The sequence below is a fragment of the Marmota monax genome, unplaced genomic scaffold (assembly GCF_021218885.2).
Source record: "Marmota monax isolate L192 unplaced genomic scaffold, Marmota_monax_Labrador192_F-V1.1 WCK01_AAM20220418_F8-fsc00057, whole genome shotgun sequence".
NCBI lineage: Eukaryota > Metazoa > Chordata > Mammalia > Rodentia > Sciuridae > Marmota > Marmota monax.
In genome coordinates this window covers 2,781,680-2,802,348 of record NW_026693933.1, presented here as the reverse complement: position 1 = coordinate 2,802,348, position 20,669 = coordinate 2,781,680, and the positions used below count along the sequence as shown (strand labels likewise).

Sequence of the window (20,669 nt, the reverse complement as noted above, 5' to 3'; positions counted from 1 at the left end):
CACATCAATGTTTATAGCAGCACAATTCACAAGAGCTAAATTGTGGAACCAATCTAGATGCCCTTCAATAGATGAAAGGATAAAAAAGTGGCATATATACACAATGGAATATTACTTAGTAATAAAAGAGAATAAAATCTCAAAAAACCAAATGCTTAATGTTTTCTTTGATATAAGGAGGCTGATTCATAGTGGGATAGGGAGTGGGAGCATAGGAGGAATAGATGAACTCTAGATAGGGCAGAGGGGTGGGAGGGGAAGGGCAGGGGCATGGGGTTATTAATGATGGTGGAATGTGATGATCATTATTTAATCTAAAGTAAGGTATGAAGACAAGAATTGGTGTGAATATACTGTGTATACAACCATAGATGTGAAAAATTGTCCTCTATATTTGTAATAAGAATTATGCATTCTGTTGTCCTATATAAGTAAAAAGAAAAATCAGCCAATATTTTAAAAAGCAAAAAAATCACTTGTTTAATTTTGCCTTAGAAGTACATTTTCTTGACAATATTATGGCATATTTAAGGCACATCATATTATCAAATTATTATTGAAAGTTAAATGATATTTCTGAACCTTATTTTGGATAGAAACTTCAGGACCAATTTATCAAGTTTCATGAAGGTCATTGTTGGGATATTGATTTGCAGTTTATCTGTGAATCAGTTTTGGAATAGTCATCTTTGTAATATAGCATCTATGCCTAATACTCATATTTCTTAAAAGATATTCTTGAGACAATAAAATTATAGTTCTCTCCCTAGAGGTCTTATACTACTTAGATTAAATGTAGTATTAAGTAGCTTGTTCTTTTGTGTTCTTGTTCTAATTATAAATGTTTTTATTTTATTTTCTACTTGGGATTTACTGAGATAATTTATATGGAGTAAAATTCATTCAAATTGTTCTGTGAATATTGCCAAAGGTACACCTTCTAGTTAATCCCTGCACCAATCCACCTAAAGAATGCTTCCATCACCATGAAAAGCTGCCTCATGCCCCTTGTGGTTGACTCCCATTCACCAAGCCTAGGCACCGTACACTATTGATCGGTTTATAATTTCTTTTTTTTTGGACTGTTGCATAAATGAAATCTTGCTTTTAAATTAAAACATAACTTTGAGATTTATTTGTGCTGTTGGCTGTATTTACTCTTCACTCAATTTTATTGGTGATAACTTTTAGTGTTCAACTTGATGGCCTAGTGTTTGTGCAACTTTAGTTTTTGTTCTGTTACAAAATCTGTCCTGATGGAAGAACATAGACAGTAGAGAACAAAGAAAATATACTTCTAAAGCAATGGAGCTCTGTGGTTTGGCAGATCAGATAGTTTCATAGATAACTGTTATAGTCTGAGTTTGTTGAGAGCCACAGCCAAAGGGGCCCCAGCAAACTTCCAGCTGCCAGCAAACTTCCAGCTGCTGGCTGATGATTGGCTCACAGCGGCCCCAGCAACATCCAGCTGATTGGCTCCTCGGCCCCAGCAACATCTAGCTGATTGACTCCTCTGCGGTGATGCTCATTGGGCTGTTTCCCTGCCCTTTCAGACCACGGAGATGCTCATTGGGGGACTTTTTTGGCTCCGCCCATGTGACCCAGCCAATCGGCCTCAAGAGCAGGAGGATTGTGGGAGGTGGAGAGAAGCTTGTGTGGGAGAGAGAGGCTTGTGGGAAGCCGGTGGTGGCAGTTGGGGCTCTGAGGGTTTTTCCTGAGAGGCTATTTTGTTTGGCGCGTGTGGTTCTAAAAATAAAGTTAGTTTCTTTTGACAAGTGGCTCCTGATTGTGCCCAGCCAGACTGCAGCATGAGTTGATTGCAAAGGGAGAGTTCTAGAAATGAAACAATCTGAGGTGAATAGAGAGCCTACATCTTGGGAGCAAATCTTTACCTCTCACACATCAGATAGAGCACTAATCTCTAGGGTATATAAAGAACTCAAAAAGCTAAACACCAAATAAAACAAATAGCCCAATCAATAAATGGGCCAAGGACCTGAAGAGACATTTCTCAGAAAATGATGTACAGCAAAAGAAACAATCTGAGGTGAATGGAGAGCCTACATCTTGGGAGCAAATCTTTACCCTTCACACATCAGATAGAAATATGTGAAATGAAAACTAGAGAGGAGGCAGAGGTCGGTGTTTCCATGAATAGGTCCACAAGATGCTACTCGTCTAGCTATGTAGAAATTGAGAAAATAATTCTAAATCTTTGGTCAGTAAAAGAGGTATTTTCTGACCAGTATTTAAAATAAATTGTTTTAATTGTAATAAATTCAGTTTGGTGCAATTATGACACAGCAATTTACAAAAAGGACATGATCTAATAAAATCACTGTTGTCTTTTTATTCCCCAATGTGTGAACATATCTCCCTTACTACAGTTATCGCTTCACTTACATTTGCTTGTATGGTTTTCCCCAGCCTTACTCGGCCTTTTCAGCACAGTGCCTGACAAATATTTCATAAGTATTTGCTTAATAAGTAGAAGTTTCCTAACTTTTCCATTTATTCTATGTTTATGTTTCTCCCATAAATACTGGGAATATATTTTGAACTGCTTGTGAGCATTTTTACTAGATGCCCTACTGTTAATTTATATCTGATTCACTAACCCAATGAGTAGATTTGCTTTTTTTCTCCCTGTGTCATCCACCTTGGGTAATGATGTGACCAGTCCTATTGCTATTGAAATGATTCTGGATCTAGAACCTTCTTTATGAAAATCTGAAATAACAAAGAAGTATAATCTATTGATATTATGGCTAAAAACCTTGTTCTTCAAAAACTTAAAGCTTTCTTATCTCTGGGTTTCAATAGTATTATAGGGTTTTGACTTTTTCCCTTTATTTTTTTCATTGGGATTAGATATCACATGACATAGCTATTTAAATTCCTTGTTACATAAAGTTTATGATTTTTTTCAGGGCAATATTTTCTCCTTAACTTTTAATTGGTTTACTTCATCAAAAATAAGAAATCAATCAAGTTCAATCAATGAAGTTCTTTTTATAGTGTTTGACAATATTTGTGAAGGTCAGGAGAAATGGCTAAGATACAATTTGGAATTACTGGTAAAATTGTTTTCTGCCTTCTCCCAAATTATTTGGACTTGAAAAAAAAATTTCCATGTAATGTTAACTGGCTGGTATGATGGTGTTGCCTGTAATTTCATAATGCATTTCATTGCATAGAGCTGGCAAAAAAATTTGAATAAACTAATAGGTTTATTTTTCCCAACTGGTAGATAATGAAAAGCCTTTTGTGAGTGTAATTCTGTGTAAACTCATTTAAAAATTTGTACCTAAAGAAATCTTAACCTTGGCCAGATCATTTGTACTTTTATTTTTTGTAGAGTGAATGTTGTATCTGTATTATCAGCCTCATACAGACTTAGCATGAAATTGTTTATCTACTCATAAAATGATCTGATATATGAAAAACAAAGCTTCTTGGACAACTGTCTCATGCAATTCTAGAATACATTGCATAATTCAAACAATGTTAATGTACGCAAAATATTTCAGGTTTGATTTCCAGATGATAAATTGAATGCAGGTGTTCATTGTTTACCTAATTGTAAGATGGTCTATTTTGTTTCTACTTGAAATGCTCTGAGCATGGCTCTAACAGCAGAGTGGGAAACCTGTGCATGCATGCCTTTGATTTACTTTTACTCTAATGTATATATTGTTCTTTGTTGGGCAAACTTCCCAGGCTGCCTTGCCAAAATAGTATTGTGCATGATGTTTAGGCTGGAAGGATATGTAATCAGATTATTTGTACCCACAGATGGTTACATGATTACCATAAAACAATGGTTCCTAACTATTTTGTGTTCTAAAATCTCTGAAAGTTGTGGAATCCCTTCCCAAGAAAATAATTGCATTATATGCCAAATGTTTTTCAGAGGTGGTTTTCAGTCCCTGTGGGTCATATTCATTTGCCTCATGTTAAAAACCCTGCACATTTGCATACGTTGTTTATGGGAACATAAACTGAAACCAACTTTATGGAAGACAGTTTGGAATATTTACCTAATTAGAATACACATACTCCTGTTTTTGAACATTTATCTAATTTTGTTCATTACTCAACCCTCATTAAACTTACTAGGAAGAGATTAAAAGTGACATAAACCCTCAAGAACAAGAATAGGAGAGATGACAATGACCAAAAAAAAAATAGCTAGAAAGCAAATGAATTAGTGGTGACAGGCTCAGATCTGAGAAGGCCAAATTGCAAGCAAATGGTGGGGCAAGTGAAGAGTTGTCTGCTGTGGAATTCTCAAAGTGCAGACTCTGGCAGCATCGGGGACCTCTGGAACTGACTGGAGGGGGCAATATAAAAACAGTTTGTTAAAATCTGCTTGAGTAGAAGTCTGATCTCTAAATCACCTTCCCTATTCTCTGACTCCTGAGAGTGGCAAGTTGAGGGGAAGCACTGTCTGTGCACTGGGAGAATGTTGGCTTCAGTGAGGGCCTGAGTGTCTTGCCAGAGCCCATAACTCACACCACATGCCTCTGACTGCTGAAAGGGGTAGGGGGCATGGCTTCTTCCACTCAGCAGCCAGTGCACTGGTGACATAGCTTTCTATCATGGGAAGGGATTGGAAGAGTTTTATTTGGGGAACTTGTTCTAAGAAGGAAGATCTAAAAATATTAACCTCAGAGGGTCCCATAAACATCTTAAAACAGTCACTCTATGGAAATCTGTTGGAGGATTTATTCCAGGAAAATGTCAGTTAAAGGAAAATTGCAAAGAATTCATGAAATATGGTATTCATGACGGAACAAAAATGAGGTGTCTTCCCAAGATGATGATCTAGGAGTCCTAGGGTGATCACTCTTCAGTTGGCAGAGGACAACAACTAGTCCAAGGTGAAAACGTTATAAGAGTCAAAGGCTACTTTTTCATGAATATAAAACTGGTGACATGCCTTATGTGCTAGAACACTCAAGAGTAGATTTAGCTTGTCTTTAATGTGAGTGAGTCATAAGCATATAGAAGTCTAACCACGTGAAACAAGATGATTTCTAATCAGGAAAACAGTTATTCAAGAATTTTAGTTGTACATGATTCAATTATGCTTTAGTCAATGATGTAAATTACACAGTCAATGATGTAAACACTCTAGATTTACTCCAAAGTATGATATCAAAAGGATGGGAAATTGGAAGTGTGAAAATGTATTGTAGTGAGGTTGGGAGGAGAAAGGAAAATAATTTCTTAGATGATGAGCAAAATAGAAATCAATAAATATTATCTCTAACATAAGATAATGTATGGTAGGTAAATTGCCATATTCTTTATCCTCTGAAAATGGTGCTTTACTTTTGTACCCTTGCCATGGCCTCCAGGTGTATGGAGTATCTTTCTTTTGATTCTGGATATTCCTGCCTGACTTGCTTTGAACATTGGATTTTGCCTGATATTATACAGGATAGAAGCTTACTTCTTAGAAGTAAGCTTAGAAGTCTGCGCTGCTGGGTCTGTTATCGTGTGCTGCTTTTGTTGCCACAAGAAGATATACTATTGGTTGCCCCCCCACCCCGCCCCAGTCTCAACTGTATAGCAATCACATAGATCAGAGCTCCTATAGGTCTACAACTTGAAGCAGAGCCGTTTCTGCCATTCCACAGCTATATCAGTGAAAAGTAACTTTATTGAAGTATGACACTGAGATTTTCTGCATTTTTGTTACTCGGCAAAAGCTGACTGTCAAACGTGGACATGTATACTAGAAAAGTCAGTTAAAATGAGGAATAGCAATTGCCTCCAGGGAAAATAAAATGGAGTAACAGATCTGGAGTGAATGGGATTAACACTTTTTCCTAACAAATCTTCTAGGGATGTTTGGTTCTTTAAACCATGTTTGCATGTTTAAGTGATGTGTATGAACTGGAAGTTAAGAAAGATATGTTTGATTTGAGTTGATAAAGAAGATCTAGTGTTGGGATAATGGGGCAAGGAAGTTGGGATTGTGATAAAGTTCTTCAGTCTGATAACTTTTTAGATTGCAGCACCACAGTTGAAACCTATGTCTGCCTGATTCTAATATCCTTGTCTTAATTGAAAACAGTGCCACATATTCACTCAGTGTGTATACAACTCTATTAATTAAGCAAAATGTTTTAATGTGTACAGTTTGCACATATCTGGTAAATAAAGTAGTATTTTTTTTTAATTTTTTATTGTTGGTTGTTCAAAACAGTACAAATTTCTTGAGATATCATATTCCACACTTTGATTCAAGTGGGTTATGAACTCCCACCTTCACCCCATACACAGATTGCAGAATCACATCAGTTACACATCCATTGATTTACATATTGCCATACTAGTGTCTGTTGTGCTCTGCTGCCTTTCCCATCCTCCACCATCCCCCCTCCCCTCCTCTCCTCTCCCCTCTTCTCTTTCTACCCCCTCCACTGTATAACCCTGAGGGTCTCCTTCCATTTCCATGCAATTTCCCTTCTCTCTCCCTTTCCCTCCCACCTCTCATCCCTGTTTAATGTTAATCTTCTTCTCCTGCTCTTCGACCCTACTCTGTTCTTAGTTACTCTCCTTATATCAAAGAAGACATTTGGCATTTGTTTTTTAGGGATTGGCTAGCTTCACTTAGCATAATCTGCTCTAATGCCATCCATTTCCTTGCAAATTCTATGATTTTGTCATTTTTTTAATGCAGAGTAATACTCCATTGTGTATAAATGCCACATTTTTTTTATCCATTCGTCTATTGAAGGGCATCTAGGTTGGTTCCACAGTCTTGCTATTGTGAATTGTGCTGCTATGAACATCGATGTAGCAGTGTCCCTGTAGCATGCTCTTTTTAGGTCTTTAGGGAATAGACCAAGAAGGGGAATAGCTGGGTCAAATGGTGGCTCCATTCCCAGCTTTCCAAGAAATCTCCATACTGCTTTCCAAATTGGCTGCACCAATCTGCAGTCCCACCAGCAATGTACAAGTGTACCCTTTTCCCCACATCCTCGCCAGCACTTGTTGTTGTTTGACTTCCTAATGGCTGCCAATCTTACTGGAGTGAGATGGTATCTTAGGGTGGTTTTGATTTGCATTTCTCTGACAGCTAGAGATGTTGAGCATTTTTTCATGTACTTGTTGATTGACTGTATGTCCTCCTCTGAGAAGTGTCTGTTCAGGTCCTTGGCCCATTTGTTGATTGGGTTGTTTGTTCTCTTATTGTCTAATTTTTTGATTTCTTTGTATACTCTGGATTTTAGGGCTCTATCTGAAGTGTGAGGAGTAAAGATTTGTTCCCAGGGTGTAGGCTCCCTATTTACCTCTCTTATTGTTTCTTTTGCTGAGAAAAAACTTTTTAGTTTGAGTAAGTCCCATTTGTTGATTCTAGTTATTAACTTTTGTGCTATGGGTGTCCTATTGAGGAATTTGGAGCCCGACCCCACAGACTGTAGATCGTAGCCAACTTTTTCTTCTATCAGACGGCGCGTCTCTGATTTGATATCAAGCTCCTTGATCCATTTTGAATTCACTTTTGTGCATGGCGAGAGAAAGGGATTCAGTTTCATTTTGTTGCATATGGATTTCCAGTTTTCCCAGCACCATTTGTTGAAGATGCTATCCTTCCTCCATTGCATGCTTTTAGCCCCTTTATCAAATATAAGATAGTTGTAGTTTTGTGGATTGGTTTCTGTGTCCTCTATTCTGTACCATTGGTCCACCCGCCTGTTTTGGTACCAGTACCATGCTGTTTTTGTTACTATTGCTCTGTAGTATAGTTTGAAGTCTGGTATCGCTATACCGCCTGATTCACACTTCCTGCTTAACATTGTTTTTGCTATTCTGGGTCTTTTATTTTTCCATATGAATTTCATGATTGCTTTCTCTATTTCTACAAGAAATGCCATTGGGATTTTGATTGGCATTGCATTAAACCTATAGAGAACTTTTGGTAATATCGCCATTTTGATGATGTTCTGCCTATCCATGAACAGGGTATATTTTTCCATCTTCTAAGATCTTCTTCTATTTCTCTCTTTAGGGTTCTGTAGTTTTCATTGTATAAGTCTTTCACCTCTTTTGTTAGGTTGATTCCCAAGTTAATATGAGAAAAAAATCTGAGTTTATCATAATGGTAGCCAGATTTAATATTTTTTTGTATAGCAACAAAACATAAATGCTAGTCTTAGAATTGGGTATTTAGGTTTTAAATGTTCTGCCACTTGTCACCAGGAAATCAGATTGACTGGTTGAAAATATTAAATATTTTTGGAAACAAAACCATAACTCTTTAAAAAAACATAACTCTTGTAAGGATTTAGTTTTTGGGACTATACTACATAAACATTATATAATTAAGGCAAGAAGTAATGACAGGACAGTGTATAAGTGGCAGAAGGTACAAAAATAAAGTCTTGATGCCAACTATCTCTTAATCTTCCTTTCCAGAGGCAACCAGTTTCTTCCAAGACCTTCCAAGGAATTTTTTTTTTAATGGTACCAGGGATTGAAACTAGAGGCAATCACTTGAGCCACATCCCTAGCCTACTTATTTATTAATTTAATTTATTTATTATCTTTCTAAGTTGCTGAGCCTGGCTTTGAACTTGGAATCCTTCTGCCTTAGCTTCCCCAGCTGGGATTACAGGCATGTGCCCCTGTGCCCAGTGAGATTCTGTTCATTCTTACCCTCTTATCTGTTTTCTCATTGTATTTCCCATGCAGTAATCATCCTGAGACTTCAGTACTATTATAGAAATCCCCTTTGCCCCAGTCCTATGTAGTATATATGCTTTCTATATCCCATGCCTTTTCTTTTCTCATATTTCTCTCCTAGCTTTGTTGTCTACCATCTTACGTAGTCTCCTGAGAAGAGAGCACATGTAGACTTCTAGTTTCCCTTCTGGCATGAAAGGAGTTTAGAAGTTATTACTCCATCCTCAAAGCATGTAAACATGTGGAAGAAACTCAAAAGAAGACTCTTATCTTCAGGGACAAGTTTGCCCTGTGACACAAGTTAGGGAGATAGGTGAATGAAGTGAATCAGAATTTGCTGGAGTATGAAATTTAGCTGAGAACAAGTGTCGGGGTAGGAAAAACTAAACTGTAGTTGAAGTGTTGCTGGAGACGTGTCTGATAGTTAACATTGCGAGGACCTAGTCATAGGCATACTTGATGAACTTTTCAAACTAAATACTGGAGAAAAATCCTTTTGTGTGTCCTACAGGGAAAGGGAAAAATAATTATTTTGACATATGCTAGAATATTTTATTCTTCTCAAAAAGGCTGATCTCTCAAGAGAAACCAACATGGAGAAGGGAAATACCCAACTCCAGCCCACTGTAGTCATGCTATGGGGGCTAGAGCAGGAACTGAGCACTACTTGTGAAGTTCACAGTCCAGAAAGACAGGCTTTCTAAAAGACTGAGACCTAAACATACAACTGTCTAATGCTCTCCCTTTCCCCATATGATTACCACATGACAAGAGTCCTAGTTACCTTAGTTGCTTTATCCAGTGACCAAATCCAGTTATCAAGAAAACATTTTGAGCATATTGAGAAGCAGAAAACAGTTTCAAGAGACAGAGAAAGTACAAGAACCTGACTGAATATTGACAACAATGTTGGAATCATTAAACCAGGATTTTAAAACTACGATTAATATGCTAAGGGCAAACTCTTATGGTTAACAGCAACAGGAACAGATGAGCAAGGTAAGTACAGCATTACACATGTATTTGAGTGATCTCTGCTTACAGTGTCCTTATGCCTGAGGAGAAAACTGTTTTAACAGTTTTAGGGGGCCAACTTTGAGGGGTGTGTTAGTTTTCCCTTGCTGTGACAAAATACCTGATATAAACAACTTGTAAGTAGGGAATGTTTAAATTAGCTCATGGTTTTGATCTATGCCTGGTCCAGGTGCTTTGGGTCTGTAGTGAGACATTATATCATTGTGGGAGGGCATGGCAGAAGATGCTGCTCATTTCATGATAGCTGAGAAGAAAAACAGGAAGAAACTGGGGTCCCAACATACCCTTCAAGGGCACACCCCAATGACCTAAGTTCCTTCTAGGCTCCACGTCCTAAATTTTGGTTCCAACACTTCTCAATAGGGCCACTCTATGGTCTGGGGACCGACACATGGGTCTCAGTGGGATACTTCAGATTCAAACTGTAATAGGGAGGCAGGTGGTTTGCAGTGTCTGTGTTTCTCATGAGGGCTATCACTTGACCCCATGTTGGATAATGTCAGAAATTTCAACAAACACTCCAACCACTCATTCATTGTAAATTTTCTTGACTAAAATTACCATCTTGCTGGTTTCTTCCCATTTGTTCTTTGTTCTTATTCTTTTCCCCTTTTTCTGCCTGATTGCCTTTGGGTTAATTTTACATTTTGAATGACTGTGCTTCATCACTGTTGACTAATTTTTAATTTTTTTAAGTAATTGCTTCAGTGTACAGTATATACCTAACCACCTTCTTTAAATAACATGATACTACTTCATGAAAGCCTAGTAAGAGAGCTCTAGAGAAGAGTTTACAAGTGCATATGAACTCCTTTTGTTGATCCCAGAGTTCTGTGTTGTCTCAGTAGCCTCCACCCAATCTTGAGCAAATTCACTCAAATTTTTACCTTATTTCTTCTTACCTTATTTCTTCTTACCTAACCATATGGCACCCAGGTTTGCTTGATTTTGTTTTGAAGTGGGTGAGCTGGTGTTTGCATCCCTTCTCCTTGAGAGAGGCTTCTCTTTACTAAGGTTTTAAGGCTTTAAGGCTTTTTGGTCATTCTGTGGCCACAGCTTTGTTGGACTGAAGAAAAAGTTGTATTTTTTTTTAGGTCATTTGCTTTTCTTATTGTTTAGATGTGGACATTACTTTTTTCGTATATCCTAGAAAAGAGCAGAAATCCATAATCAATGTTCTTTAGAAATAGGAATTCAGACTTTCCTAAGTGCACACTTTTTGAATTTACCTTTAAAGAAAGGTTTTATTTCAAAAATGACTCTAAACCCCCTAAATAATCTATGTAATAAATCCAACCTAATCTCTGAGAATGACTAGCTTCCATTTCCTATATATTTCATATATTCTTGAACTATATTTGTTTTCCATTGACTTGACTAGCACAATGCATGGCTGGCAGGGGCACAGCATCCAGGATGTTTCCCACCTGAGACAGGAAGGGAGTACCTGTTAAAATGGGATTCTCTCAATATGCATTTCATGAGCACTAGTAAGGCTTTCTGCAGATGTGTTCATTATCTTGGTAATGCAGTGAGTGAGGGGAAAAGTGAAGATCTTTGCTAATTATCTTTGGGATTTAATCATGTGGTGAGGACAGAACTGTGTTTACTAGATAAACATCTCTTTCACTCACATACTACCAGATAATATGAGGATGCTGAAAGTACAAAGCAGAGTTATACCAAGATTAATTTCAACTTATTGAATGCAACTACTGTTAATACTATTGTATTAAAAATACCTAGGAAAAATATCATACAGTATATACCAAAAGAAGATGTAAGTTGTGACTCTTCTGGTGAAATAGGGACTGTATATATTTGGTTTCATTTTCTTGTTCATTAGTTTTGCAACCCACTACATTCAGGATATAAACTCCAGGACAATAAGACACATTTCACCAAGGGTGCTAAATACCATATTCATACTTGTTGCTTTCCTGCAGTCCTCTTAAAATGGTCACACTCTTTCTAAATATGTAAACTACTAACTATCTCAAACCTCTGTATCTTTGCCTGGCACCTTTTGCTTGCACAGTATTCCCTCTCCTACTGTCTTTGTGATGGAGATCAGAGACAATTGCCTCTGATAGGCCTGCCTTGGTGCCCTCATGCAAAATTATTTTTTCCATTGATTGCTCTGTAGATACTTATCTTGTGCTGTGAATTACATTCTCTAGCAAATTACTGCTTGCTTCTAATTCTAGACTTGAATTTCTTGAGTACACAAACATATGACATTAACCATTGTATAGCTGGTACTTAGTACAGAGCTTGGAGACATGAGAGTCAGTTGAGTATTCAGCTGAGTTATAATATTGCATAGTTATTTTTCTTTATTTAAATTTTTTTTGGCAATACTTGCAATTGAACCAAGGGCCTTGCACATGCTAGGCAAGCACTATACTGCTGCACTACCTCTCCAGTCCCTATTACTTAGTTGTTTTGATGGTTATGCTTAAAATGCTTAAAAATGTTATTTGTATTTTACTGAATCTGGGAAAATTACATTTTTTTAATACCATGAAAGACTGAATTGTTTCTGTGTTTAGAAACAAAATTTAAATATTTTTAGCAGCATATGTTAATGTTTTAAATATTAAGCTGGTAAGTCCCACCATCTCTTTTATGGAATATCTAAATATCTCAAATATAGGAACAAATATTCCATTTATGATCTAATTCATCTAATTTTTAGTCTTTTGAGAAAAGTAATAGGTGAATGATTAGTGTTAATATTCATTAATATTGATAGGAAATTATAAGTGCTTGATTATGACTTCCAGCCTATTTTAATGCATCTGTTTCAATTTCATTCAAACACCATTAAAACCTTGGGACTTAAGAGGGTTAAAATAAGAGAACTATGACCTATAAATGTCTTGATATAAATATAAGATAGGAGATTTAGATAAAGGTTTGCTAAATTAAGATTTCTGATGCACTAATTCCTGAGTCATATCTTCAGGCATTTTTTAAGTGGGTTTGGAAAGGTACTTTATTTCATTTGTTTATAATTATTTATCCAACACCAGAGACTACTGAGGGAGCTCAAAACCATTAAGAATGATTGTAACATTTCTATTAACTTTGCTTTTGCTTGTTAGGGGATAGAGAGGATAATTCTATAATACAGTCAGTAGCTAATTAAATGGTTTGTGAATTCTCTAGGCTTTTCTTTTTGTTTCAATTTTTACCAAATAAAAGACTCATTTTATTTAAAATTATATTGCAGTTGGTTAACTTTGAGTTTTTTTCTCTCTCCCACTCCATTACACACCAGTGTAGTGACTATGACTTGGAATTCGGAACCGAATGTTTACAGTTGGCTCTAAAATATTGCCACATTAAAGCCAAACTTGTAGAAGGATCACCTGACCTCTGGAAGGTAAGAGATGTTTTTTGGTTCTGAATCTTCTCTGCTTGTGTGTGCACATATGCGTTTACTTAGATTTTAAAATGAGAACCTTGAAAAGGATTCAGTCTCACTGGGTTTCCTGAGCCATCAAAGTGTGATATATATATATATATTTATTCAATTTTTGAATATATATATTCAATTTTTTTTGGCTTGACCTAAAGAAAATTTACTCTTTTAATTCAGACAAGTTCCATTTTAGTTCATAAGTTTTGTTTTCTCCATTTTTTTTGTTGTTGTTCTGTATATATAGCCTCTTATTCTGATCACCCAATTGAATTCAAACTGCAATTCTGCTGCCATAATAGCAAAGTTTCCTCCCAAGCCTGGGTGGTGGCTCCAAGTAGGTTGAAAGTACACCTGCCACAGTTTGGACCATTGGGGCAGTGGCCAGACCCTCTCTTGGCCCTGCATGAAGAATTGGACTCCTTTCCCTGGTGAGGCCCAACTCTTCTAACACCATGTTTTGTTCCTTTGTAGGGGATGAAATGATTGCTGGAAACAAGTTAGTAGCACTGTTTACCCTACTCCTTCCTTTTGAAACAGGCACATTTTGCAGGGTGGCTTGCCCTTGTTTAATAGGTCCATAGTATGTTTCCTCATTGAGGCTATATGGGTCCATAGTATATTTTCTCATTGAAATTTAGAACAGAAAGTTGTATTGGGTGTTTTCCGAGTAACAAGATGGCCCTGCTGCATGCTGAGGTTGTCTCAGACAGCCTCACCAAAAATATTGGTGGGTTTGGATTGGTTGCCTTGCAGAAAAAATATGTACAGTATTGTTTCCTCATTTAAGGACATCTAAATGTTATCAGCCCAGCAGCTGAGCACTTTTCATTTTATATTTTGTATAGATGGCTCTTGTGGGCTTCTCTCGGTATGATTTTTGAGCACTTCTCTTGGTATGGCTATTTAGGGATGATTGCTAGTCATCTCTGTGATTTAACCAGAAGTTGAAGAGAAAACTCTGTTCAGCATTGTGCATCTTACTTACATATTATTTGCTTACTATTAATAGAGAACTAGCATAGTTAGTATGCTTCTAAAATTTTTGGTGACATAAATAGTAATTATGTGGATTTTTGGCAATTACCTATTAGGTGTTTTGTTAAAGATCTAGATTCACATTAGCACTACTCTCTTGGACTATCTTGCTAGACCTAGTTCAAAGGCCCTGGAGAAAAGATGAAAAGTAGCAACTCTGAGGCACTGCATTGTTACTAATATGTTAAATATCTCTGGCCTCAATTTTGTTTTCTGGAGGTGTGATTATTTACCTCTTGTGGGTACTCTGACCACAAAACACTCAAGTTTGTGGATAAAAGGGAAGCTTCACATTGCTCTTTGAATTTTCCACTCCATCTTCACAAATTTGTTTTTATTTATTTATTTTTGTGAAGTGCTTATACTGTCACTGTCTCCAACAAGAGAATTAGTCCTCAGACAGCTTGACTGTCATGTCAATGCACTGCAACATGTGGCGGGTCTTTCCACAGTGCCTCTGTTGGCACCATTGATGAGTCATTTAGCATGTCCTGTTTTGTGGGTTAAATGATCTCTCTCAAAAAAAAAGTGTTAAAGACCTAAGTCCTACCACCTATGAATGTGATCTTACTTGAAAAGAAGCTCTTTGCAGACATAATCAAGTTAAGTAAGATCATACTGAAGTAGGGTAGGCCCTAAATCCAACATGACTGGTCCTTATAAAAATAGCAGAAGAGACACATGCAAGGAGGATGTCATGTGATGATGTGAAGCATCTGCAAGCAAAAGAATGCTAAGGATTGTCAACGGTCACCAGAACCTGGAAAGAGGCCAGGAAGGGAGCTTCCCAAAAGCCTTCAGAGGGAATTTGGATTTATCTACACCTTAGTTTCCAACTTGCTGCCTATAGAACTGAGAGAGAATGAATTTCTGTTATTGTAAGCCATTAAGTTTGTTACAGTGCCCTCTGACATACATGCCCAGGGATTGACATACTCTTTTAGGCCTCAAGTGAATCAGGATCATAGTATTACTTCCTGAACCAGGACAAAGAGAGCCTGACTCCCAAGTATGAGATTTGAGTAATGATGTGCATCAAAGGGATGTTGGATTTGAAAAGGCCTGAAATGTGGTAGCCTGGGCAAAATGTCCTACTAATCACTGTGTCAACTTTTAGATGCCACATTTCTTCTGAGTGAGATGAAATTATTGTGAGTACAAATATTCCAGGTATTTAAATTTTAGTGTTTCCTTTTTCTGCCTCCTGTCTTCTATCTATGGTGTTTTTTTTTTTTTTTAAATAAGCTGTTTAGCCCTTACTTAATTCCTCTTCGTGGCATTGTATGATTTTCCTTTAAAAACTTAAATTCCTTTTGTGGTATGATTTTTTTTTTTTTTGTAAATGTAGAGTATTTGTTTAAATAATAGCAATGGATATATATTTTGGAATCGGTATACAATTTGCAAACTAACATCATAGATGCTGCCATTTAAAAAATGTGCCTGAGAAATATTAGTGATGCCAAACTGCTAAAATTAGTACTGGATGTAGGGCCAAGTACCTGGAAATGAGATTTGGAAGGCTGATATAGAGAAAGTCATGTTTGGATATAATTGAGGCACTTCATGACCACAAAACAGTAAGGCAGGAGAGGATACTGAATTATCGAGCAGTCTGCCAGCTCGGAATTCATGAACTCCACAGTAATGGAGAATGACCAGAGATTTCTGATGATTGCATATAGGACTATTTTAACTATCGTCTGAAGTTGGAGGATGGTTTTCATTTTAATTTTTTGGATCTCTAAATATCCAAAATATTTCATTTCAATTTTTTGGACCTCTAAATACAGAATCATTTCATCATATATATTTTAGAAAAAGTAATGCAAAATGGAGACATTCAGGGTCAAAGTCAACCTTCCTGGTGCTGAGGAAAACAGATTTTTAATTTTTAAAATTTTTCTAATTAGTTATACATGACAGTAGAATGTATTTTTGACACAACAAATTTGTTTTTTGTGCCTTTTTTTAGTATGACATAACTGTATTTATGTGGGTTTGTCTCTGTCTTTTATTCTATACCATTGGTCTACATGTTTTGGTGGCAATACTGTGCTATTTTGTTACTATGGCTCTGTAGTATAATTTAAGGTCTGTTATTGTGAGGCCTACTGCTACACTTTTCTTGCTAAAGATTTCTTTGGCTATTCTGGGTCTCTTATTTTTACAAATGAATTTTATGATTGCTTTTTCTAAGAAGAATGAGATTGAGATTTTCATAGGAATTGCATTAAATCTGTATGTTTTTGGTATTATGGCCTTTTTTACAATGTTAATTCTGCCTATCCAAGAGCATGGGAGATGTTTCCATCTTCTAAGGTTGTCTTCACTTTCTTTCTTTAGTGTTCCATAGTTTTCATTGTGGAGGTCTTTCACCTATTTTGTTGAATTGATTCCTAAGTATTTTTTTATTTTTTTAAGCTATTGTGAATGGGGTAGTTTTTTTTTTTCTAATTTCCTTTCAGCTGATTCATCACTGATGTATAGAAATGCATTTGATTTATGGATGTTAATTTTATATGCTGCTACTTTGCTGAATTCATTTATGAGCTCTAGAAGTTTTCTGGTGGAATTTTTTGGATCTCTAAATATAGAATCATATCAGAAAATAGTGATAGTTTTCTTTTTTTTTTTTCCTATCCCTTTTTCTATCCCTTTAATTTCTTCTAATTGTTCTGGCTAGAGTTTCAAGGACTATGTTTAATAAAAGTGGTGAAAGAGGGCATCCTTGTATTGTTCCATTTCTTAGAGGGATTGCTTTTAATTCTTTTCCATTTAGAATTATGTTGGTCTTGGGTTTAGCATAAATAGAATTTACAATGTTGAGGTATATCCCTACTGTCCTTAGTTTTCTAGTGTTTTGAACATGAAGGAGTGCTATATTTTATCAATTTTTTTTGAGCAATTCATTATCTCATTTAATAGGTAACAACTACAATATGAAAAAGAAAACTTAAAAATAAATAACAATTTATCTCAATCAAAGAGAAATACAAAATTAATTGTTAGGGAATTGGATATAAAAATTCAGTTCAGTGAGTGACAAAATCAGTTGGTGAACCTGATTTGTTGTTTGGATTGTTTACTGCAAATCTTTGTTTTGGTTTTAATTTTTTTGTGAGGAGGAATCTCTAAGCAGAGCAAGATAACTATTGGAAGCTGACAGCCCTGGGTTTAGTGGATCAAATGCTTTTTTTTTTTTTTTTTTTGCACCTACTGAGATGATCATATGATTCTTGTCTTTAGGTCTATTAATGTGATAAATTACATTTATTGATTTCTATATCTTGAACCAACCTTGTATCCCTGGGATGAAACCCATTAATCATGGTTTACTATCTTTTAAATATGTTTTTGTATGCAATTTGTCAGAATTTTAATGAGAATTTTTACATATATGTTCATCAGGGATATTGGTCTGATTTTTTTTTTCCTTCATGTGTCTTTGTTTGGTTTTATTATCAAGGTGATATTAGCCTCATAGAGTACATTTAGAAGTGTTTCCTCCTTTTCTATTTCATGGAATAATTTGAGGATTATTGGTGTTAATTCTTCTTTGAAGAATTTGGCTGAGAATCTGTCTTGTCCTGGGCTTTTCTTGATTGGTAGGCTTTTGAGGGTGTCTTCTATTTCATTGCTTGAGACTTATCTGTTTAAATTGTGTATGTCATTTGATAGGGAAGGTTTGGGTAGGTCATATGTGTCTAAAAATTTGATGTAGTTAAGATTTTCTATTTTATTGGAGTACAAATTTTCAAAATAATTTCTGATTATCTATTGTATTTCAATAGTGTTCATTGTGATATTTCCTTTATTCACAAACTGTTTGAGTTTTCTATAATTTGAATTTTCTTTCTCAGGTGGCATGGCTAAGGGTTTATTTTCTTTTTTTCAAAGAACCAACTTTTTGTTAAACATTTTGAGACAACAAAAAGGAAAACAACTAACATCAAAGATGTTATATATAGCCTCTTACTCTGTTCTGTTATTTTTTAAATTGTGTATTATTTTTTTCAATTTCATTTATTTTTAGCTCTGATCTTAATTATTTCTTCTGGTTTTGGTGTTGATTTGTTCTGTTTCTAGGGCTTTGAGATATAGTGTTAGGTCATATATTTGTTGACTTTCTATTCTTTTAATGAATGAACTCACTGCCTTCATAGAGTCCCAGAGATTTTGATATGTTGTATCACTATTCTCATTTATCTTTAAGTTTCTTTTATTTCATCCCTGATTTCTTCGGCTAACCATTCATCATTCAATAGCATATTATTTAGTTTTGAGATGTTTGAGTAGTTTTTGTTTTTATTCTATCGGTGATTTATAATTTCATTTCATTATGATCTGGTAGAATGGAGGATTTTTTCTCTATTTTAGTATTTGGTAAGAGTTGCTTTGTGGCCTAAGATATGGTCTATTTTAGAGAAGGATCCATGTACTGCTGAAAGAAAGTATATTTTCTCATTGATGGATGAAATATTGTATATATGTCTCTTAAGTCTGTTATTGCTTGTGTTAGTTAATTTTATAGCTTCTTGATATAGTTTTTGTTTGGAGTCTCTATCCAGTAGTGAGAAAGGTGTGTTAAAGTCACCAGTATTACATTGTTATCTATTTGATTTTTGCAATTGAGAAAGGTCTCTTTGATGTACATAGATGCTCCATTGTTGCATAAATATTTACAATTGTTATGTCTTGTTGATGTATAATTCCTTTAAACAGTATGGAATGTTCTTCTTTGTCTCTCCAACTTTGGCTTGACGTACACTGTATCTGATATGAGGATAGAAACCCCTGCTTTTGTTTATGTGGTCCATGTGATATATATATTTTTTCCAACCTTTCACTTTCAGTCTGTGGATTAGGTGAGTCTCTTGAAGATAACATATTGTTGGCTCTTGATTTTTAATTCACTCTGCCAGTCTGTCTTTTGATTGAGTTAAGGCCTTTAATATTCAAGGTGATTATGAAGACATGATTTGTATTCCTGGTCATTTTGGTTTATTTCTAGTTTTTAATTTAGTTTGATTGTTCCTTTCATTTAGTTCTTCCTGTTGCTTGTTTTCACTTTTTTTCATTTCAATTTCAAGGAATATTTTGTTGAGAATATTGTGTAATGCAGACTTTCTAGTTGTGAATTCTTTTAATTTTTGTTTATTATGGAAGATTTTTATTTCATCTTCAAATTTGAAGCTTAATTTGATGAATACAGGATTCTTGGCTGACATAACATTTTCTTTCAGAGCTTGGTATATGTTGTTCCAGGATCTTTTAGCTTTCAAGCTCTGAGTTGTGAATTCAACAGAGATCTGAATTGGTTTTTCCCTACCTGTAATCTGATATTTTTCTCTGACTGGCTTTAAAATTCTATTCTTATTCTGTCTGTGAGGCATTTTCATTATAGTGTGCCCTCGTGTAGGTCTGTAATTTTGTACATTTGGTGTCCTGTATGCCTCTTGTATTTGATTTTCCATTTCATTCTTCAGATTTGGAAAATTTTCTGATAACATTTCATTGAAAAGATTGTGCATTCCTTTGGTTTGTATCTCCTCGCCTTCATCTATCCCAATAAATCTCAAATTTGGTCTTTTCATGTTATCTCATAGTTTTTGTAAGTTCTGTTGATGGTTTCTTAATATCTTATCCCCCATGGTCAACTCTATTTTCAAGATTATACATCTTGTCTTCATTGCCTGAGGTTCTGTCTTCCAAGTGGTCTAGTCTGTTGGTGAAGTTTCTGTTGAATTTTAATTTGGTTATTGTTTTCTATATTTCATGGGCTTTTGTTTTCCTTTTTTTCCAGAATCTCTGCCTCTTTAATGAAGAGATCTCTTCACTTTCTGTATTTTCTCTTTGATTTCATTGCTAACACCATAGTTTACTTCGCAGATCAGTTCAACTAAGTACTTTCTAAACACCTCTGACATTTCTTCCATTGTGGTGTTGATAGATTCTATTTTTGGAATATCTTGGTTTGCTTGGGGTGATTTGTTCCTTGTTTTTTCATGTTGTTTATGTGTCTACCCATAAAGTAGTATGGATCTGAGGGAGTAGAGTTTCTATCCTTTGTTTTTATAGTGTCCCTGAAGGTTTCCAATACCTCACTGTTTAGGGGAAGACAAATAATAACAACCACCAGTGCAAACAGTTTACACCATTAAACCAAATATTACTTAGTATGATGTCTGCAACGTTAATTTTCACAATAAACAGAAATGATATGATCAGTTATTGCCTATAATTAAAATAGCAAGTTTTAAATGATGGACAGGAAGAGAACAGAAATGATACAGTACGCGATAATTATGAGGGAGAATGAGAGAAGACAGAAGTAAAAGATTCAAGGAAGAGTGAAACAGAGAGCAATATATATTGGCTATTAGCAGAAGAAAAGAGAGTCAGGGGAAACACTGGAGAAAAAATATATAAAGCAAAACATTTTTAAAAAGTAAAAATAAAGAATACAAAA

General features: G+C 35.5%; 1 protein-coding gene across 5 annotated transcripts in view; it reads left to right on the top strand.

The window, feature by feature from the left end:
- Crppa (CDP-L-ribitol pyrophosphorylase A) overlaps positions 1 to 20,669 on the top strand; it is a 332,294-nt gene that overhangs the window by 81,465 nt on the left and 230,160 nt on the right. For 4 of the 5 annotated variants that reach the window (XM_046463642.2, XM_046463641.2, XM_046463639.2 and 1 more), the window contains one exon: positions 13,019 to 13,123. The exons of the other annotated variant lie outside the window; for it this stretch is intronic. In XM_046463642.2, the coding sequence (XP_046319598.1) occupies positions 13,019 to 13,123 (105 nt within the window). The remainder of the gene's footprint in view (positions 1 to 13,018; positions 13,124 to 20,669) is intronic. 5 annotated transcript variants of the gene reach the window in all.